The sequence below is a fragment of the Bos mutus genome, chromosome 24 (genome assembly GCF_027580195.1).
Source record: "Bos mutus isolate GX-2022 chromosome 24, NWIPB_WYAK_1.1, whole genome shotgun sequence".
Taxonomy (NCBI): Eukaryota; Metazoa; Chordata; class Mammalia; order Artiodactyla; family Bovidae; genus Bos; species Bos mutus.
This window is the reverse complement of record NC_091640.1, coordinates 39,089,324-39,112,207: the sequence shown is the minus strand read 5'-3', so window position 1 is coordinate 39,112,207 and position 22,884 is coordinate 39,089,324. Positions and strand designations below refer to the sequence as shown.

The window sequence follows — 22,884 nt, the reverse complement described above, 5'->3', positions numbered from 1 at the left end:
GTTGCTAACTTGTGTCTGACTCTGTGGCATCCCATGGACTGCAGCATGCCAGGCTCCCCGGTCCTTCACTATCTCCTGGAGTTTGCTCAAATTCCAGTTCTTTGAGTCAGTGATGCTATCTAACCATCTCATCCTCTGTCGCCCCCTTCTCCTCACTTATATGGGAAGATAAGTGAATCACTTAGATGGGACATTTCTTCCGGGTTTCCTTTGGCCAGTCATCTTGCTTTGCCCAGTTCTGAGTCAATGTTCGGTTTATCTCCAGGTCCTTCCACATGTGCATGCGCCTCTTTAGTCAAGATGGATTCCAGTGAAGAGGGCTTTGGGTAGGTGGGCATCATTCCTTTTTGACCTCCACAGCGCCTTTCTGTTCATGTGTGTAAGGAAGGTCTCCCTGACCTTGACTTCCTTGAGAGTGAGAAATGTGTGGTCTTGTATCTGGCTGGGGTTCAGCTGCTTCTCCTCTTCAGCTTAGAGTATCTGTGCACAGAGGACAGACTCTATTTTCAGCCTGGGCCTATCGATCTCCTGCCTCAATCCCTAAAGTGCTGACGACTCTAAAGAGAAGCCCGAACCCTGGCTTCTCGGCCAGGTTGCCCCAGAAACCAGAGGGGACGTTGTCCCTCACTGAGTGCAGAGGTTGGGAGTTTTAGCCATGACCTTTTCCCTGTTTTGAAAACGCATGGTTCTAAGGGAGAGAGACCCATTTCAGAAAGAGCCGGGCAGCTCTCCTGAGTGGTGGTTAACGGCACAGAGTCTGACTCTGTTTTAATTTATTCACTCTCTCTGGTTCACACCTCATTTCTCACAGATGCAGAGTCAGATGCTGGGTAGTAGAGAAATATGCTCCCTATTTAAGGTGCCAAAGATATCTTTTTGCTAATAAGTTCTTCATCGAGGCAGAATTGGCCAGAAGAAACACGCCATCTCCTTTTCTTTCCTATTTGGATTGTAGCCGTGGAATTCTGAAAAGTTTCAAACAGTGGAGTCGGACAGCATGTTGTTGGTGTCTTGTCCATTTGAGGCCCTCCACGAACAACACTTTCAAAGTTGGAGCTGGTTAAAGTCTAGGCTCAGATGGATATTTGAGGCTAAAGCCACTATCGGTGGAAAGTCACAAATTGTTGAGAATCTAGAAGCAGGGTCAGTACCATTCATATTTTCTCTAAAAGCAACAATGATCATTTTGTTTTCCAGAAATAAGTTGGCAACCTGGTATAGAATTTTAAGAGCTTGCAGTCGATTAGAAACTAAAATTGTGATGTTCTATATATATATATATATATACACACACATATATACACATATATAAAGATAAATTAAGTAGTAAAGATAAGTGCATAAAGACAAGTAAGTAGTAGGGAGAATAGTCTATAAACCAAAATGTAATGTTATAGAAGTTTAAATTTATTAATGTTTGATTTACATTGAGTAAAGGAATAAAGTAGCATTGTGGAATTGTAGATGATCACATAAAACAATGACTTTGGAAAGCTGTCCAGTTCTGAAATAGGGACAGAAGGCTAAGGGTAGGTTTAATTGCTATCACTGAAGTGCAGAATTCATGTAGAAGAGGTCTTATCTGAAGCAGAAACTCAGATTAAAAAAAAAAAAACTCATTTGTGTATTTGGGTGCATCAGGTCTTAGCTGCTGCACGAGGGATCTTTGTTGTGTGGGCTCAGTTGCTGCACAGCATGTGGGATCTTAGTTCCCCAACCACTGATCAAACCCGCATGCCCTGCGTTGCAGGGTGGGTTCTCAACCTCTGAACTACCAGGGAAGTCCTCCAAAACTCAGATTTAATTGTTGGCCAGTGGTGGTTGTTATATGACCTTGGGCAAGGATGACTTCCCGGCCCCTATCTGTCCTGCACACCTTGGGTTCCCTGTGAACAAGTTCCTTTACTTTCTCAAGCACCACACCCTGTTAATTACAAAATAATATTAGGGAAAGCACAGAAAGGCAATGAGAAATTACTCCAAACTCAGGAAGCTCCTATGCATTTTGCAAATTGAATCTTCCTTTGAGGAAGCCATAAGGCAGTATTTTCTAATATTGGCGAAGATGTGAGTTAAGAAGCAAATAATGCTGTTTGAATGACGATCCACACACAGAGAATATAATGCCAGTTTCTTCCTTAGAGTGATTTATGCTTAACAGTAAATGAAGAGAATGTTGCTAAATTTAGCTTGCTCTCTTAGACTTTCCAGGATTCATATTGACATAAGGGCTGTCTTTTTGCCCTTTCTGATGGATTTCATTGGTGGCTGAAATTTCCATTTTGATTTAATTTTTTGCCTATAACCCCAAGGGTTCTGTGGGAGCATCTCTGGCTGAGGGAAATGAAGTCGTGGTCAGTCCTGAACTCTATTTCAGTGATAGGGAACCCAAATGCATGGCTGTAAACAGAGCTCGTACGAAACAGAATTCAAATATTCTAACTCCTAAAAATAAGTGCTTGGCACTTTCTTATCACAGGAAAGCTCCTTAAAATATTTCTGCTGTGCATTGACTAATTCATTCAAATGCTTGTCCAAGTGAAAAAATGTAAACATGATGTGAAAAGTGCTGCCCTGTGCTTGGTAAGGTGCTTCTAGATCCAACCTGGGCAAGAGAAGGTTCATGGGTAGACAGCTTCGTCATTTAAGTTAAACCCTTTGATAGGAGCAGAAGTGTTCTACAAACTTACTAGCACCTCTTTGCTGACGATGACAGCGTCTCAGTGATAATCACATTAAAATCTCATGGAGACTGAAATTCTTAGCCACGTTATGTGTGAAATGAGCATATAGGTCCAGATGCCCTTTAGCTATGAGCTCGGTACCCAAATGAAGTCTAGGAAGCCATGCTCTACACCCAGGGCCAAAGCTTTTCCGTGTTAATCTGCTTTTCTGGGAAGACTGGAGCTGTCACTTAGACCAGAAGAAGACATTCATTACACATGCAGCCAGGCGTTGCCTCTCACCTGAATGTGTTTAGAAATGATGGATAATGACGTTGGGTTCCCTGAAGATCTGCATTAGAGATGCGGCAGCGCCCAGAAGGACTGCAGCCTCATCTTTGCCTGTGGCTGGGCTCCCTGCCTAATGAGTGCATAGTGTGTGGTCTTCTCACCCCCAGGGTCCCTGTGTTTATGAAACCTAACAATGCTAAGCTGTTGTATCTCCCAGCTAGCCCATCTCCCCTGCCTGCACAAGGCTCGGATCATAGCTTCCAATACCCTAGAAGGCACCCCTGCCCTTCCTTCGTCTCCTCCCAGCATCTTCCCTCACCTGGACTACAGTAACCCGCTCACTGCTCCCCCTGCTCCCATCCTGGCTCCCTCACTCCAAACCCAGCATGGTCTTTCTCTCTTTAAAAAAAAAACAAAAACAAAAACCATTTCTTTATTTTTTTTGGCAGCACTGGATCTTCATTGCTGTGCATGGGCTTTCTCTAGTTGCAGCAAACGCAGGCAACACTCTAGTTGCGGTGCATGGGCTTCTCTTGTGGAGCACATGGTCTAGAGTGCTTAGGCTTTTTAGTTGTGGCTCAGGGGCTTAGTTGATCCCCAGCATGTGGAATCCTCCCAGATCAGGGATCAAACCCTGTCCCCTGCATTGTCAGGCAGATTCTTAACCACTGGACCATCAGGGAAGGCCCTGAGTCGTCTCTTAAAAAGCATCAATAAGACCCTCTGACTGCTCCCCTTAAAAGTTCTCCACTGCCTTTAAAATAAAACCCAGCTTCATATGCTGGCTTAGCAAGGCCCCAAACCCCACTTACATCACCTACTTCATGGTGGCCCTCCCCCTGCACCTTCTGAGTCCCAGCTCCCGACACCAGCTTTTTTTCCTTAACCATGGGCTTCTCATTGCAGTGGCTTCTCTGTTGTGGAGCACAGGCTCATTTCATCCTTAGGGCCTGGGCACTAGGCTTCTGGAAGGCATGGTCCCAGCCCTTGTGCCTGATATTGGAAATGTCCCCTCCTTGGAGAAGCCCTGCCTAACCACCCAGCGTCAGCAGCCACCCACCCACTTGGTGTGTGCTCCGACTCTGTGGGTGGCCCATGGACTGCAGCCCACGAGGCTCCTCTGTTCATGGGATTCTCCAGGCAAGAATACTGGAGTGGGTTGCCACGCCCTCCTCCAGGGGAGCTTCCCAACCCAGGGACTGAACCCAAGTCTCTTGCACTGCAGGCAGGCTCTCCACCACTAGCGCCCTCTGGGAAGCCCCACCCAACTTGAGATTCACTCATCTAATACCGTCTCCCTGGGGCTGACGTCTTTCATTTCTCTGTCTCCTTCAATTAGAAGGCAGGCTCCCCTAGAGCAGAGACTTGTTTGTCTTCTTCTCATGTGTCCCCGGGCCTCACATTCAGCACATGTTTGTGGAAGGGATGGATTCATGAACGAAGCAATGATGTAGCCAGTATTTCTAACCTTAGCTGATAAATGCCCAGGCAGAAACAGAGAGACTCGGCCACTATATGCAGCCGTGTCATTTCTGAATGTACAATATCCTTGGAAATACCAAAGCAATCTCTCGGACCCTTCAGGCCCCTTTCCCCACTGTCTGGGGTTCAGGAATCCAAGTTTGGGGCCGTCCTTGCTTTTAACCCAGTGGTCGTAATGCAGGTGTACTAAAGCAAAACTGAGATTGTTGTTCTGCCACTCGCTTTATAGACCTAACTTGCCAGCAGCTTAATGGTTTTGGGAACTTGGCCTCTCCTCCCATTAGTGGTGTCACTGAATTCTGTTAAAATCCTTTACCAGTGCAAGTCCCCTTTCCTCTAGAGGGGGAGCCAGCTGTTCCCCTGGTTTTATAGAAATGTATTTAGAGGACTATGGAAACTACAAAATATCCTGGTATTTCAAAGATACATTGGAGTTTTATACCCTGGCATTTCCCATCAGTTGGATTTCAAAATGTGGACACATGTTCATAAAATGGACACTTACATAATCACCCTATCTATTTTCTTTTTTTAAACTTTTTATTTTGTGTTGGGGTATAACCGATTAACAATGCTGTGATAGTTTCATGTGGACAGCATAGAGACTCTGCCATCCCCGCCGTCCATATACATGTTTCCATTCTCCCCCAAACTCCCCTCCCATCCAGGCTGCCACATAACATTGAGCAGAGTTCCCTGTGCCATACAGTACATCCTTGTTGGCCATACATTTTAAATTCTGTTTTCTAAACTGTATTTGTTTATCTGCTCACACATAGAGGTAAGCATCTTTGAACTTGAAAAGCTAAAAAGTTGCTGAAAAAATTATTTAGGGTTTTCAAGTGTATTCAGTAAACTAAGAGATTGTTTCAGTTTCTTAGGATTATCTGGGTAATGTCTTGCTTTGGTGAATTAAATCAAACTTGAAGAGACTCAAATAGCTGATGAAGCCTTGCACTTGTACAGTGGCCAGGAGGCTGGTTTTCCCACCAGAGTGTGAGCAGTTGCTGCTCTAGGAGCTTCCTGTTCTTGGAGATCAGTTAGTCTCGGTCCTCACTTAAAGGACAAAATTTCCTTAGACTTCATTGTTAATGGGCTTCCCTGGTGGCTCAGCAGTAAAGAATCCTCCTGCCAGTGCAGGAGATGTGGGTTCGATCCCTGAGTCGGGAAGTTCCCCTGGAGATGGAAATGGCAACCCACTCCAGTATTCTTGCCTGGGAAATCCCGTGGACAGAGGAGCCTGGCAGCCTACAGTCCATGGGGTCACAGAGAGTCAGACACGACTGAGTGACTAAAGCCACCGCCACCATCATGCTGTTCATACAACAGTGTCTCAGGTTTCAGGAATCCTAGAATTTCAGCCTCTTAGAACAGAGGGAGAAGCCAGGTTCTTTGGGGTCCCAGAACCTGTGGTAGAGTTGAGGGTAGTTGCTGCGTGGCTGCCCGGCCCTCAGCGTCCTGCCTCATCCTTGCTCTTATTTATCCCCATTCCCCTTTTGTCTTCCCGAAGTAGCCTGTGATCTTTGATTGCTTCTAAAGCTAGTCCTTTAACTTGAGGTTGAAGGTTAGCGATTATCTTTTTTACCCAAGGTGACTTCCCATGAGCCTGCCCTGCGGGCTGGTGGACAACTCTCAGCTCAAAGCAGATTTCTTGCACCCTGGGCACCGTGTTACTTGGCTTCTCAGAGTAGCCTGTCAGACTGATCGTTCCTTGAAGCGGGGGGCTGTGGCCTTGTTTGGGGGTGTTGGTCTTGTTTTGTTTTAAAAATTCTGAGTCGTGGATTCCCAGTACTGTTATGAAACCTGTCTCCATACTGATGGGACTTGATCATCCTTTCCAGGTTTACCATGGTTGTTGTGAAAGTGGTTTTGAATTATTGTGTTGTTGCCATAAAAACTCTTTCTGTTTCTTCTACAAACTTAAAGTCTGACACCTTCATAGGCTTTGGTCTATTGGCTTATAAGATTTGAAATTAGTATGGCCCAAGAACGTCTTTGAAAAAAAAACAGAATTGTCCTTGCCACTGGTCCCAGGCATCGTTGCCATTCATTACTGTCAAGGTTTCAGAGATACTTTACAGCATTGTTGTTCACTGGGTAAGTCATGTCCAATTTTTTGCGACCCCATATTCTGCAGCACACCTGGCTCCTCTTTCCTCCACTGTCTTCTATATTTTATAATGATTTTTTTGAATTTTTTGAATTTCACTGTTTTGTGCTTTGAGGAGTGTCTCGTCCACTGCTGCCCCATCAAGGCCTTCTTGGCCTGTCAACTTGGTCTAATTTTGAGCTGATGTTGGTCATCCCCATGGCTGCCAGAACGGCCTCTGTGTGATGGGATGAGGACCCTTGATGAGGACCCCTTAGCGAGGACCGGCTGGCCTCACAGGGCCTGATCTCTGCCTGGCTGGTCTCATGAGCTCGCCTCACCGGCCACGTAGCTCTCGTGGTCCAGCCACCACTAACCACGTGCCCTCACGCCAGGACATGTACACAAGTTCTCACGCCCTTCTGCTTTTGCCTGACTGGTCACTTGTGCCTAGAAGTTTCTCAGGTCTATTTCTTTAATTACAGCTCAAGAGGTGACATTGACAAGTGTGAAGGGGATGGAATTGGGAGTGAGGAAAGAGAGGTCCCAATCCCCACCGTGAGCAGCTGGACAGACGGACACCTACTGACATGGGGAAGATGGAAGTAGACCAGATTGGGGGCTGGGAGGGGGTGGGGCCAATGGTTTGGATGAAGAAACGTTCAGTCTTAGGTGCCCCTGAAATAGCCAGGGAAACAGGACGGGCAGTGGAGTTGTGTCTGTGGGTCTGAAGCTCAGAGAAGTCACAGAGTAAGGAACCTGTATTTCGGATGTGCTCTTGTGCTGGGAACCAAGTGGAGGAGCTCAATTCCAAAGACCTGCAGAGCTTAGAAACAGGATGAGATGATGAATGTGAAGAGGAGGATGGAAATGAGGCAGAAGGGAGGAGGAAGATCTTGAATGTGTCAAAAACACAGAGAATTCAGAGATGGGAAGGGACTCGCGTGGATTTACTGGCTTGTAGGGAGGTCATCGGTGACCTCAGTAGGATTTAGTAGAAAAATGGGGACCACCCTGAAGGGTGACTGGGGATGGGGATGTGGTGACAGCATGGGGGTGAAGTTCTTTTAGTTTTCCTTCTGTTTAAATTAAAAAAAAAATTTATGGAATATAATTGCTTTACAGTGTTGTGTTAGTTCCTGCTATGCAGCAAAGTGAATCACCCACACGTGTGTGTGTGTGTGTGTGTGTGTGAGTGTATGTATATATACATGACTAGTCACTTCACTCGTGTCTGACTCTTTGTGACCCCATGGACCATAGCCTACCAGGCTCCTCTGTCCATGAGATTTCCAAGAATACTGGAATGGGTTGCCATTTCCTCCTGCAGGGCATCTTCCCAACCCAGGGATGGAACCCCAGTCTCTTGTGTCTCCTACATTGCAGGCGGATGCTTTACTGCTTGAGCATTTTTTTTTTTTAATTCTTTCCAGAACATGACTGTAAAGAAGAGTAGAGAGGTAGGGCCATCCTGGAAGGGTGAAGATGGGGTTGCAGAGGGGTAGGATGCAAGGTCAGGAGCAGTTGTTAGGTGTGTGGGGGTGTGTTTAGTGGATACTGGGGTTTTTTTAATGCAAATAGACTCCACTAGAGGAGTCATGGCAATGGCACCCCACTCCAGTACTCTTGCCTGGAAAATCCCATGGACAGAGGAGCCTGGAAGGCTGCAGTCCATGGGGTCGCTGAGGTTCGGACATGACTGAGCGACTTCCCTTTCACTTTTCACTTTCATGCATTGGAGAAGGAAGTAGCAACCCACTCCAGTGTTCTTGCCTGGAGAATCCCAGGGACGGGGGAGCCTGGTGGGCTGCCGTCTCTGGGGTCACACAGAGTCGGACACGACTGAAGTGACTTAGCAGCAGCAGAAGAGTCATGGGATATCACTGATTTTCACTTGCTTGAAGTTGGTAGTTTTAATGGATCAGTGAATAGTATTCAGGAGTCACAAATACTTAAGCTGAGTATATCAAGATCTACTAGCCTCTCTTCTGTACATTTATATTTGAAAGATCAAAGGGAGAAAAGGCTTGTTTTCTTAAAAATCATTAGTCTTACAATCCCCCAGGCAGGTAAATGGTGTGAAGGGGTTTCTTTATGAAATGTTTTGTTACTCCACAGGAATCCTGTTGTATATGTAAGGACAGAGATTTATATGAAACATTCTCCTGCAGGAAAAATCCTAGGTTTGTGTCTTTTAATAAAATGTCACTGAATTTTCTTATCTGCAAGAGATGTAGGTAAATTTGAATGCAGAAGCTACTGTGGCAGTCAGGAGATGGAGAAGTTAGAGATGCTACTTCTATAAGTGGAAAAAAATGAGGATAAACTGACTTTTTTCTTCTGTAGAGTGAAAAATTAGAGCTGAAAAGGAATGAAGCCTCAAATGAATGCCAGGGACCATTTTTTAAAGGAGAAATGAATCAGGAATTGGGAAGGATTTCATTCACACCTGCGCCATGCCTCTTTGGAAGCTAATTACCATTTCTTTTGGTAGTCATGGAGTAAATACAGCCTTGAAAAGAGGCATCATGGAATACAGTTTATGTTTCTTGAAAAGATAAAGAAGGCTTCTCTTGCCATCATCCCAGTGCATGTAGCAAAAGTCCTTATACCAGTTTTGAGGATTTAGAGTTTCTAGGATTCCAAACTTTTTTAAGCTGAAGCAGAACACAGTTAACAAGGTAAATTTAATATAGAGAAAAGGCCCAGTTTAGCCAAAGCTGAGCATAAGCATTTTGTGTCACTTTCTGTTTGTGATCACAGGTGATACTGTTCCTTCCACTCACCGAATGATTGCTGATTTTAGGTCATACAAAATTAATCTATCAGAAGAGAAGGGAGCATTGGAAAATAGTCATCTTTAGTGAGTTGGCAAGGATAATGTGCAATTTTAAATGGCGGGGGTCATCCAGGAAAGCAAAGAATTGAGTATAAGAAAAAGAAAAACCAAAGCACTGTAAAAATCATGCAAATCTAATACTAAAGAATGTTTCGGCACTTGGGTTTAAGATTGGAGATGTACATTATAGAATTATTAAACTAATGACATAAAGTAAGAAGGACCATATTAAGAAGCTTTGATTTTAGTTGTTTGTTATTGAAAAATCAGTTTATTGCTCACTTATATTGGCATGTGAATAGGGAAGGAAGACTATTTTCAAAGTTTTGAAATTGAATTTACAGGTTGAGGCCATTGATACAGTTTGCTCATAGGTACAATTTGACCTTATGCCCTTTCAGATGTTAGAATTAAATATTGATTCTAGTGAGATTCCAGAATTTTAAAACCTTACATTTTTAAAGTTTCTTACTTTCAGTTCATTTCAGTTCAGTCGCTCAGTCGTGTCCGACCCTTTGTGACCCCATGAATCGCAGCACGCCAGGCCTCCCTGTCCATCACCAACTCCCAGAGTTCACTCAAACTCATGTCCATCGAGTCGGTCATGCCATCCAGCTATCTCATCCTCTGTCATCCCCTTCTCCTCCTGCCCCCAATCCCTCCCACAGCAAGGAAATTTTATTTTATTAAGACTAATAAAAAAACAGCAATGATTTATATTTCTTGTATTATATATTTAGTGTTAGGGGAAATGATATGCTGAGGAAATTTTGACAAGGGCGTAGGATTTTATTTGAAGTGCGGTTCTATGATAAATGTGATATATGCCAGGTCAGGTATTAGTTATTCCTAGGCAGAGAATAATGCTAGGTTATTTCACTATTTAAATAGCTGATAGGTGGTTCCTGGGCTCTGTCCATTTTGCATTTTTATTCGGCCTTTGTGGAGCTGGCTTTTTGCCTTAGAGACAAGACATGGAATTAAAGACAAAAACCAGGTGCTGAGTGATTTCATGGCTAGAATAGTAGCAGTCAAAATTGGGATATTTCTTTACGAGTTTTACCTTTCTGTTTCATGTAGAGTGAATCCCAGGCTAATTTTATGTTTAGAAAGATTTTTATCTTAACACGTATTGAGAAGATTTCAGCCCAGATAGTGAAGAATCTGCCTGCAATGCAGGAGATCCCAGGGTCAGGAAGATCCCCTGGAGAAGGGAATGGCAATTCACTCCAGTATTTTTACCTGGACAATCCCATGGACAGAGGAGCCTGGCGGACTACAGTCCCTGGGGTTGCAAAGAATCGCACTCAACTGAGCGACTAACACGCTTTCAGGTCTAGAGTGCAGTCATATGAGCTGTATATACCACAGTTACCTGTGTGGAAAAAAATACTTACGTTTAAAAAATAGTAAGGAAATCCGGAGAAGATAGTCAAAGAGGTGGCAGGGGGTTACAACATATTTATCTCTGCTTCTAAACCAAGAGTAGGGCTTGACTCATATCTGGTACTCCCTGAAGGTTGGGCAAGTTGAATTGATTATTAGAATGACTCCTCCCCTTCTAAAAGGAAGAATTCAGCTATAGTCTCTGAATTACACAATCACCACCTCTCCCTCCCCCTCCACTGTTTTTTCTGTAGACTTGACACTCTGTATTATAAGCTTAAAAATGAGAATATCATATTTACCTTCAAGATTTGCTTGAAAATCTAAAATATAAGGAGGAAAAAATTGTACTGGTTTTATGTAGATCCCTGGGTGGCCCTGCACTTGGATTGATGTTTACATTTACATGGTAACTGAGCACACGCCAGGTTGACACGTCTTTTATTCAACAGGCAGAATAGCTGGTGATGGTAAAAAGTTACCTAAAATAGAAAGCACCACATTCAGTTTATAAGATAGATTAGTATTTATAATGTTTCCCTCTTCAAAGTGTTAAGCATCTTCCAATGTGTATTGTGAGAATGGGAATTAAATGGTGGTTTTACTATGGAGTTTTATTGGGCATACAAATTCTACACCATACTAACAGGTGTATTATTTGCTTAAAGTGTGATACTAATTCTTTGCTTGATATATTTTTACCATAAAATTAGGATTCAGTTCAGTTCAGTCGCTCAGTCGTGACCGACTCTTTGCAACTCCATGAACTGCAGCACACCAGGCCTCCCTGTCCATCACCAACTCCCGGAGTTCACTCAGACTCACGTCCATCGAGTCAGTGATGCCATCCAGCCATCTTATCCTCTGTCGTCCCCTTCTCCTCCTGCCCCCAATCCCTTCCAGCATCAGAGTCTTTTCCAATGAGTCAACTCTTCATATGAGGTGGCCAAAGTATTGGAGTTTCAGCTTTAGCATCAGTCCTTCCAAAGAACACCCAGGACTGATGTTTAGAATGGACTGGTTGGATCTCCTCGAAGTCCAAGGGACTCTCAAAAGTCTTCTCTCCAACACCACAGTTCAAAAGCACCAATTCTTTGGTGCTCAGCTTTCTTCACAGTCCAACTCTCACATCCGTACATGACCACTGGAAAAATCATAGCCTTGACTAGATGGACCTTTGTTGGCAAAGTAATGTCTCTGCTTTTGAATATGCTGTCTAGGTTGGTCTAACTTTCCTTCCAAGGAGTAAGCGTCTTTTAATTTCATGGCTGCAGTCACCATCTGCAGTGATTTTGGAACCCCCAAAAATAAAGTCTGACACTGTTTCCACTGTTTCCCCATCTATTTGCCATGAAGTGATGGGACCAGATGCCATGATCTTCGTTTTCTGAATGTTGAGCTTTAAGCCCACTTTTTCACTCTCTTTCACTTTCATTAAGAGGCTTTCTAGTTCCTCTTCACTTTCTTCCATAAGGGTGGTGTAATCTGCATATCTGAGGTTATTGATATTTCTCCCAGCAATCTTGATGGCCGTTTATGCTTCTTCCAGCCCAGCATTTCTCATGATGTACTCTGCATATAAGTTAAATAAGCAGGGTGACATACAGCCTTGACGTACTCCTTTTCCTATTTGGAACCAGTCTGTTGTTCCATGTCCAGTTCTAACTGTTGCTTCCTGACCTGCATATAGGTTTCTCAAGAGGCAGGTCAGGTGGTCTGGTATTCCCATCTCTTTCAGAATTTTCCACAGTTTATTGTGATCCACACAGTCAAAGCCTTTGGCATAGTCAATAAAGTGAAATAGATGTTTTTCTGGAACTCTCTTGCTTTTTCCATGATCCAGCAGATGTTAGCAATTTGATCTCTGGTTCCTCTGCCTTTTCTAAAACCAGCTTGAACATCTGGAAGTTCACGGTTCACGTATTGCTGAAGCCTGGCTTGGAGAATTTTGAGCATTATTTGACTAGTGTGTGAAATGAGTGCAATTGTACAGTAGTTTGAGCATTCTTTGGCATTGCCTTTCCTTGGGATTCAAATGAAAACTGACCTTTTCCAGTCCTGTGGCCACTGCTGAGTTTTCCAAATTTGCTGGCATATTGAGTACAGCACTTTGACAGCATCATCTTTCAGGATTTGAAATAGCTCAACTGGAATTCCATCACCTCCACTAGCTTTGTTCGTAGTGATGCTTTCTAAGGCCCACTTGACTTCACATTCCAGGATGTCTGGCTCTAGGTGAGTGATCACACCATCATGATTATCTTGGTCGTGAAGATCTTTGTTGTACAGTTCTTCTGTGTATTCTTGCCACCTCTTCTTAATTAGGATTAGGAAGGGAAATTATATGATGATCTGAGATATTCATTTTTGAAATATTTACCATACACCTGAGATCAGAAATTGCTTAAAATGACATGGTGACCAGTGGTATAGAAGCTCTCTTGCTTAGAGCAAGAAACAGCTTTAACTAGGGCAGCATGTCTATTAGTAGTAGGAAAAAGGTAACAGCAGGGAATAGCTTATTTAGATGTGATCATGTTCAGTTCTCCCATTTGGCAGATGTGGAAACTGAGGCACAAAATACTAGTGTCTTGAAAAGTAAATTATAAGAACATGGCGGTTATATCTTAGACCGTCGTTTTTAGGATGTAAGAGCAGATTATTCTCTGTCCAGATCTGTTGTGTGAGTTTCAGATGGAATATGAGACAGACTTCTTCAACACTCAAGGGAAATGAGGGGGAGCTGAGAAGAAACCTTTGAGAGTGAACTTGTGATGAGCAGGAGAGGGGATGCTGTCTGGCTTCCCTCCGGCCATGGCCAGGGCTGGCGTGGTCCAGTGTGGGACAGGCCCGGCAGTACTTAAGGAGCCGCTGTTATACTGTGGTTGCTCATTCAGAAGGGCGTAACAGTTATGGGACATCACAGAGGAAAGACGTTTGTTCCAGGAAGAATGCATGGATTCAGGGCTGTGGAGGGGCAGAGCAGGGTCCCTGGGGAGGAGGAGAAGAGTGAGAAATTGTACCCGCTTCCATTATTAGATCATCCTTCCCAGAGACTAAAATGTATCTTCAGCTGATACTGCAAATTCATGTTTCTGAAATTAAACGTATCTAAGTTAGGTAATTATTAGGATGGTAGTGTCATTTCCCTGTCACCTGTGGCGAAAATCTAATAGGAGGAAAACCCGTGATGGCCCCGAATCAACTTGACTGCTAGTTAAATGTTCATTTTGCGCCGTCGACGGGCACCCTTGCCAGTGGTGAACTTGACAAGGCTGCTTGCTGGGTCTGTGTTGGGTTCTTAGCGTTTCTCCCTATTCTGGGTGCTGGTTCCCCGAGTGATAGGACTGTCCCTCTCTCTGCCTGCAGAACAATCGACCATGACCACCGAATCAGGATCAGACTCGGAATCCAAGCCGGAGCAGGAGGCCGAGCCCCAGGAGGCGGCGGGGCACGAGGGGGCGCAGCCGGGGGCGCAGCCGGGCCCAGAGCCGGCCGCCGAGGAGCAGCCCCAGGCGCCGGAGCAGTTCGAGGAGGCGGCAGCACACAGCACGCCGGTGAGGAAGGAGGTGAGCCTGCATCGCCCCGTACCTCTGGCATTCCAACTCAGAACCATGAATGAATGTCTGCTGAGCTTTTCCAGGCTTTGCTCTGGCCTGGGTCTCCTAGCACTAGCAGGAACGTGGGGGTCCAGGGGACGGGGAGATCATCTGCTTGTCCTCTTCTGTTCCCCTGGCAGATGGACACTTAAGCTGTTTTAAGACTTTCAGTGAATGACATTCCACAGCCTTGCTTAGTAACGCCTTTCTTTGATGAAAGCACTTCAGTTCACACTGAAATCTGGACTGCGGGTCCACGGTTTTATCTGAGTTTACAGGGAGGCTAGACACTGCACTGGCAGCTCTAATTATGCTCCCAGTTGTTTATTTAAGCCTCTGGTGGCTCAGACAGTAAAGAATTCACCTGCAATGCAGAAGACCTGGGTTTGGTCCCTGGGTTCAGAAGATCCCCTGGAGAAGGACATGGCAACCCACTCTAGTATTCTTGCCTGGAGAATGAATCCCCATGGACAGAGGAGCCTGTTGAGCTGTAGTCCATGGGGTCGCAAAGAGTCAGACATGACTCAGCGACTAAGCATGTACACACTGGTTCAGAACTATTCTAATGTTTCCCCGGGGGCTACTCTGACCTTAAGGTTACCAGCTGTCCCTAGTAGGTGTTCAAGCTGCTCTCTTTCTCTCTGCCATGGACATATTCAACTTGGTTACCTAAATGTGTTTAAGTTGTCATGGAAATGTGATTATTCCTTTTAAAAATTTTCCTACAAAATATAAAGCATGATTTATACCTGGGCCTTGAATGAATCCATATTTAAATTTTTTTGTCTTCAAACTTCAAACCTGGGATTGGTATGTTTTAGGTTACTGACTCATGGGTTAAGGGAATCTGGGAATCTCTACATATGGTTGACCTTTTACAGGTTGAAAGTGTCTGTGTCAAGCTAGAAATTCTAGAGAACATCAAAAGAAGAGACATGAAGTCCCCATGTCTTTTTAAAAACACAACATATAATTATAACATTAAACTGTATGTTGACAGCCTGATTATTTTATTTCTTTTCTCATAGTACTTAAGTTCTGCTTTTAAACTCTATAAAGAGTCATATTGGAACTTCCCTAGCGGTCCAGTGGCTGACTCTGCACTTTGAAATGCAGGGGACATGGGTTCAATTCTTGGTCAGGGAACTAAGATCTTGCATGTGGTGCGGTAGGGGGTCAAAAGGAAAAGAATAACATTTATTTTCATGCTCTGTCTGATCGACATTTTGTGAAGGGAGCTGTGGGTTATCCTTTAACTTTTTGTCAGGTAGAATCTAAGGAGCAGGTGTTGGCATCACGGTTTCCCTTCCCTTTTCTTTTTGTGTAGACATGGTGGCTGTAGGGTTTTGTTTGTTTTCAGATCTTCAGCAATTTTAAATTACTAGGCTGGATTTTTCTATCCTCTTCACTCTGAAATGAAATAAACATGAAAGTGGGAGAAGAGTTTCTATACCCAAGTATAATTAGACATACATGGTTAATACAAGGATTGACTTTCTATACTCAGACAATGGAAACTAAAGAGAAGTGTGACTCTAAACCACTTTTCTTCTGTGGTTATCTCAGTGTTTCCAGAACTCTTTTCAAGTCCTCTGGACGTCAGCTTCCTCCTTTACAAAATGGAGAGGTCAGAAAAGAGAATTTTCTAAGAACATATCTTTCTTTGGACTTTTCAGAGTGTATTTGCAGACCATTAGAAGAGGTGGTTGGGCCCATGGGTTGATATACATTGGTGGTGATCTAATAGATAGAAGAGGGATAGAAAAAGTCATTGGAGAGAGGGCACAGGGAGATTCCAAGGGGACTGACTCAAGGGAGAATGTTACTGTTCTGTAGGATCGCTCCCTCTTAAAGTTCTGAGTCTAGCTTGGACTGGACTGTTAGGCTTTGAAAGCAGATTAAAGCCTTTGAACAGATTTGATATTTTTTTATACTGGCTCATTACAATGAAGGGGGTGGGAAGCAGACTTAAAGGATTATTTTTAATTAATTTCGTACTGCTAGCTTCGTTGAATTGAGTTAGAGCTAAATCACGTATTTTAACAGTTGTAAAATTACTGAGAAGATTAATCCTTAAAACTCTGTAGGCTTTACAGTTTATAAGATACCTGGTATGTTTATGGAGCAGTATGGGTCATGGAGTAAAGGACCTGCCAAACAGCTCGACCCAGTGAATGAAAGAAGCAGAATACATTAGATTCAATCTTAGATGATTTGTTTACTTTTAAGGCTTATACTATCCAATGCCTTTGTTTTTTCTAATTGAAGTATAGTTGGTTTACAATTTGTATTAGTTTCAGGTGAACGGCAGTGTGATACAGTTATACACACATTTTTTTTTTCAGATTCTTTTCCATTATAGGTTATTACAGGGTATTGAAGATAGGTTCCTGGGCTGTATGGCCCTTGTTGCTTATCTAGTTTAATATATATATAGTAGTGTATGTTAAGTTGCTCCAGTTGTGTCTGACTCTTTATGACCCTATGGGCTGTAGGCCTCCAGGCTTCTCTGTCCATGGGGATTCTCCAGGCAAGAATACTGGAGTGGGTTGCCATGCCCTGCCTCCAGGATATCTTCCTGACCCAGCGATTGAACCCGCGTCTCTTATGTCTCCTGCATTGGCAGGCAGGTTCTTTACCACTAGTGCCACCTGGGAAGCGTGTATCTGTTAATTCCAAACTCCTAATCTGTCCCCTCACCCTTTCTCTTCTGATAACTATACATCTGCTCACTATGTCTGTGAGAGCCAATGCCTTTTTAAAAAGTCAGGAGCCCGAACTTCCTGGCAGTCCAGTGGTTAAGACTTCACCTTCCAAGGAAGGGTTTGCAGGTTTGACCCTGGGTAGGGTGCTAAGATCCCACATGCCTCAGAGCCAAAGAACCAAAACATAAAATTGAAGCAGTATTGTAGCAAATTCAATAAAGACTTTAAAAATGGTCCATATAAAAAAAAAATCTTTAAAAGTCATTTGTACCCTTCTTTGCTTGGGCAAAACTTGATGGCATTCACTGAGAGCTCAGCACTTCTCGTATAAATACTTGAGTCAAACTGAAAGAAGTCCCTATGGGTACATTCAGGTGGCAGAAATTATTTAGGTGTACCTGTTAGTATTATTTTTGTGTATGTGTATCCATTCCTTATATCCTAATTCAGACATCCCTCATCCTGTAGGAAATAGAAAATCCCGTTTCTACAGTGTCCTTTGGTTGCCTGAGCAATGCAATATTTATTTCCTGTCTTGCAATGAAAACTGTCCATTGTTTGCTCTCCACAGGTCACTGACAAGGACCAGGAGTTTGCTGCCGGACCTGCCAAGCAGCTCGAATATCAGCAGTTAGAAGACGATAAACTTTCTCAGAAATCATCTAGCAGCAAACTATCTCGATCTCCATTGAAGATCGTCAAAAAGCCTAAAAGCATGCAGTGCAAAGTGATACTTCTGGATGGATCAGAATATACCTGTGATGTAGAGGTAAGTGTATATTTTTTTTGTCCCAGATATTGAAGAGCTGGGGTATATTGGTCTAAAGCATGCAAGATGTCTCTTTGTTTTTCCAGATCTCTGGAAAATTACTCAGACCCAGTTTCTAAATACAAAATTATTTCCAGTCTCTCTCACAGGGGATCAAATTACTGAAAATACTTGTAAAGTCCCCAAAATGTTACAATTAAGAGAAAAATGTGATCTTCTTTAAAAAAAAAGAAGGCAAACTATCTAATACTTTCCATGGTAGGAAAAACATTTTGGAGGCCTTAAAAAATCAGGTTTTCTTTAATATCCTGGCTGTGAGCTGTCATTGAAATGAATTTTACTTTTTCTGTTTGCATTACTTATGGCAGGGTTGTTAATTGGAGGAAACTTACAGATTTCTGTACACAGGAGCGGTAGGGTAATTTGAATGGTGAATGTCCTTTTCCTGCTTGGACAATGAGTAGGATCTGCAGCTCAAGTGTAAAAGGGTTTTAAAATTCACATCTGCAGCTCGAGTGTAAAAGCATATGCTCCTCTGTGCTCTCTCTGTAAAGAAAACAAAAAAAAATTCCTTTGAGAGAAAGGGCAGATGAATGACTTTTATCAGAGATGTGTGGCCAGACCAAGTTGACAGCTGAGAGCAACGTGGGCTGTTGAGAGCCGTAGAGACACGGATGGTCGCTGAGTATCGCGAGAACACAGGCTGGGCGCGAACTCAGGCGGGAGCTAGAAGTCTGCCAGGTCCACCACCCGCCATCCACAGCATCTTCTCCTTGCGCCGAGCTGGGGGAGATTCCCGTTTTAGATTTAATATTTTCATTTAAAGAGCTGTTCCTCTGCCTCCAGCTGCCTGCCCTTGGTCCTTTTCACATCCCTCTGCTTAAACCCCGCCCACCGCATGACTCCACTGGCCCCCTCTTCTGCCAGGGGTGCTGAGAATCTGGACCTCTGTGTGTGGTTGTTCATTTCAGTTTCTCTTTTCTCATGACACAGCCAGCACCAAGCCCACCTGATGCCCTGTGTTCTCTGCCTGTAACCCCTGCCTCATTCCTTGTAGTCTACACAATGCGCTCAACGCACTAGTGCTTTTCTTGGAAGAGAAGGTTCAAATTCATTTCACATTGATAACATCATTTAGGGTGGGGATGGGGTTGCATTACCAAATCACTACAGATTACAGGGACATAGAAAACAATTTTTTAAATAAACTCTTAAATCAAAAGTGATTTCATTTATCATCTTAATTTAGAGAATTTTTGTCATCCTGTAACCTGACAATTGTTAGTGGGTTGCTTAGTGAAATGGGCTTGTTTGTCACCGACTGGTTGAATAGGAAAAATGGGTGGGGAGTAAAATATATGTTCTGAGGTTTGCCACACACAGATCCATTTGTTGCAGTTTGTCTGCTGCTTCTGATTTTGCCTAATTTCTTAGCCCAAAGTATTCAATTATTGATTCAGATGTTTATTCTGGAAACGAAGATCCAATAATATAATTTTACCTGGGCTTTACTATGAAGCTTAAAGCCCTTTTGTAACCTTTAGCAACGTTGCATTTTTCCAATGTGGATCCACCTTCTGGAAAAATTTAAGTCAAGAGAAGCTTTCTTCCTTAACTTGAGGGTGAGTCTTTCTACTGAATTATATTTATATAATGGAGTAAATAGGGTTCCCTGGCAATCCTCTAGTCAGGACTACCAGAGTTTTCTAAAGAACAGTCTGGAAGAAAGTGGATAGTGTTTTCACATAGGGAGAATTCCAGCAGAAAGCGTAGGTGCATCTGTGGAAACCAGTAGCTCTGATGGCTTCCAGTGCTTTTTCCTGTTCTAAGACTCATGGAGAGAAGAAGCACAAAACTCTGGAGAAGCAGGATTACCACTCCCGACCCCTGTCCCCAACTCGAGCAAGTGAATTAAGAATAGAATGGAGGAGACAGTAAGAGGAATATCTCCCCACCACCCCCCCCCCCTCTTTATTTTTGCATTGAATAGACCTCAAACAAGGCATTTTATTTTAATGAAATCTATGTGCCTAGCTGTTTTTCCTCTCTGGCTTATTTAATGCCTTTAATGTTTCACCGTCAAAATCAACAAGGCTCAGTTTGCCACGACTGTGTCATGAGAATTTATAGTTGCCAGCAAAGGACCCCCTGCCAACACACACACACACACCTTACCTGTACCTGATTCTCTCTTCTTTTGATGGTACAGGTAGCTTTTCCCCTTGCCCAGTAGTGCTGCAGCAGAGGAAACCCAGCGACCCTGAAAATCAAGATACAAGAAGCCTTTGCTCTCTGAAAACAGTGACTTCATGAAGTGTACAGTTCCCGCCCCCTCTGTTTGATGGGAAGCCCTTTCCAATTGTGCTGGATTTTTCAAATTTCCCTCCAGCAGTAGCCGTAGATCGTTGTAACAGTGGGTGTTTTCCATTTGAGAGATGTATTTCCTCAGTCATTTTTTTCAAACTCTTCATCATGACTATCTAAAATATAAAAAGAACTAATTACACATAAAATATAAGAAAAAAATCCGATGATCAGCAATTTGATATGCATGTTTGGGCAATGTTTGCAGGCCCCAGGATTGTCACATTTGCCAACAAAATCACCAATACTGCCCTTCCCTTCCTGTCATTTTTATTGGATCTTTAGAGAATGCCAGCTACTTCCTATGGCCAGTTTGTCACCATCATCATTGCTATTTAGTTCTTGACCTTGAATTTTAAAAGAGAAAATAAACAGAAATACCAGTCACAACAATAGAGGAAGTGGTGCTTATCATGTTTATTTTATTTTAATTTCACTCTCATTGTTTCCAGGTCTGATTAGCGTACAGTGTACTTTCTGATGACCATCCAGTTAGAAATGCTTCCTCTTATTTGACACCATATTCATCTAGTCTGATTTGGTTTTAGGAAAATAAAATAGACATGTTTGAACTTTGAATCCATATTTCATCCATATTTTAAGTCATTTTCAGATGTAGTTTGGTTTGTTCTCCATAAGAAACCCAACGGGTGGAGGAGTCCCAAGCTTTACCTCAAAAGTGGCAGAAGGTAGACCTTGAAGCAGACTTTGTTTTTCACAAGGTCCCACTGTGTTGCTGGTTTAGTCCTGAGCAAGACCAAGTGCTTGTGAGCCCCAGGTAATCCCATGTGGGGCTGGAATCCAGGGGACGATGCCCATAGGTGAAAGAACTCTAGCCTCTCTGGAGAGAGCTTTGCATCAGATTTGGGCAAATACAGAAGGGACTTAAGTGTAGCAGTAAAACCTTAGAAGCCTGTAGCTCAGACATCCCCGCAGCTTTGGCCATGCCCAGAGGCCTGCAGGTTGATGGACTCCATGACTGAGTACCACTCAGATCCTTCCAAAATCCAGAGTGTTTACTCCAACATGCACTTCTTGCTACCATTCAGAGATGCTTCCAAGGGACCAGGGAGGATAAAGGAATATTTTGCCCTCTGTCCTAAATATGCTTTCATCACCTTCTAACTATTAGAAAGGGACTGTTAAAAATTTTCCAAATACCCTATCTTGCTTGTGATCCAATTAACTTTCCATATCATGCTTCTGTTTCATGTATTCTACTCACTGGGGTTTAGTTGGAAAAACAAAATCACTGTCTGAATTTTCCATCTTCTCTAGGTTACATGATTAAAATGCCTTATGGTCCCTTTAGAAGTTCTTGAAAAAGTTTGTGTTAGTTGCCCAGTAGTGTCTGACTCTTTGCGACCCCATGGACTGTAGCTGCTCCACCAGGCCCCTCTGTGGTATTCTCCAGGCAAATATACTGAAGTGGGTTGCTATTCCCTTCTCCCAAGCATCTTCACAACCCAGGAATTGAACCCATGTCTCCTACATTGCTGGTAGATTCTTTACCATCTGAGCTACCAGGGAAGCTCTTAGAAGTTCTTGATTGAACAACACATAGATTTGCTATCACACAGAAGGTTGAATAGAACACCTATTGCCTTTCATGGAAGTTGTAGTTGTGAAAAATAAAAAAGAATTTTTTAAAACCACTATGAGTATCATTCACTCAACTACTACATGATTCAGAGGTTTTGATTCTGTATAATTGTGTAAATTTGGATTTAACCTCAATGGGTTTCTGTTCAACTGTGTTTTACTACATCAAAACATCTGTTATGTCTTGTGACCAAGTGGCCCGATCTTGCAGCTGAGCCTTCCAGCTTGAAGACCAGTGGACTCCTGACCACAGAAGGGCTTTAATAAACTCAGTTTCCTTGTGCAGTGACTCTTTGAGCAACCATAGGAACAGGGACACACGAGGACTGTTAACAGGCACCTTCTTATTTACCTGACATAGTCAGCATGCAGTCTTCCCAAGGTGTTCAGATTTGACTTCTTGAAGATTTAAGAGAAACAAACTCTTTTACTAAAGGTGTTAAAATTTTTCTCCTAGTTTTCATTTCAAAAAGTAACAGGGACCACAGCCTCCCAGGCACATAGCTCCAAGCTGATTCAGGTCCCAGGACAGGAGTCTCTGCCACTAGTTGAGCTTCTTTAGCCTCCTTCCTAGAGGAGGCCCTTGATTACAGCTTCCAAACATCTCTTGAGGTGGTGTCTCCAGCAGGCATCTCACTCACATCTCTGTATTTTGTAGAAAACATTGATTGATTTGTACATGGCAGGTACTGAAACAGTTTTTAACAAGGGGGTCTTAATTATGATTCGTCTTAATGAGCCTTCTTTTTTTCTTGTTTACAACCATTCTAGTCCCTAGAACTGACATCACACAGTGTGCAAAAGATGACAAGGAAGACATTGATACAAAGCATTTCTTGAGGGCCTGCAACGTTCCAGACACTGAAAACCAAATGATGCAAAGACTTCAAGCTTAGACAGGGTGTTCTCTTCCTCAGGAGTCACAGTTTTAGATCTGGAAGGATCATTGGAGATAACTTTGTCTCCTGTCCCATTTCACTGAAGAGGAAATAGGCCCAGAGTAGTTAATGTTATGCCTGAGGACACACAGCCTGGAAAGGACCATGAAGGGCTAGGGCCCAGATCTCCTGCCCTCTGCTCCAGAATTCTCTTTGT

At 43.3% G+C, this 22,884-nt stretch overlaps 1 protein-coding gene across 7 annotated transcripts in view; it reads left to right on the top strand.

Moving 5' to 3' along the window:
* The window catches only part of EPB41L3 (erythrocyte membrane protein band 4.1 like 3), a 144,393-nt gene that overhangs the window by 38,898 nt on the left and 82,611 nt on the right, over positions 1-22,884 (top strand). For all 7 annotated transcript variants that reach the window (XM_070361517.1, XM_070361514.1, XM_070361520.1 and 4 more), the window contains exons 2-3: positions 14,120-14,319; positions 17,626-17,823. In XM_070361517.1, coding sequence (XP_070217618.1) covers positions 14,131-14,319; positions 17,626-17,823 — 387 coding nt within the window. In that variant the 5' untranslated portion in view covers positions 14,120-14,130. The remainder of the gene's footprint in view (positions 1-14,119; positions 14,320-17,625; positions 17,824-22,884) is intronic.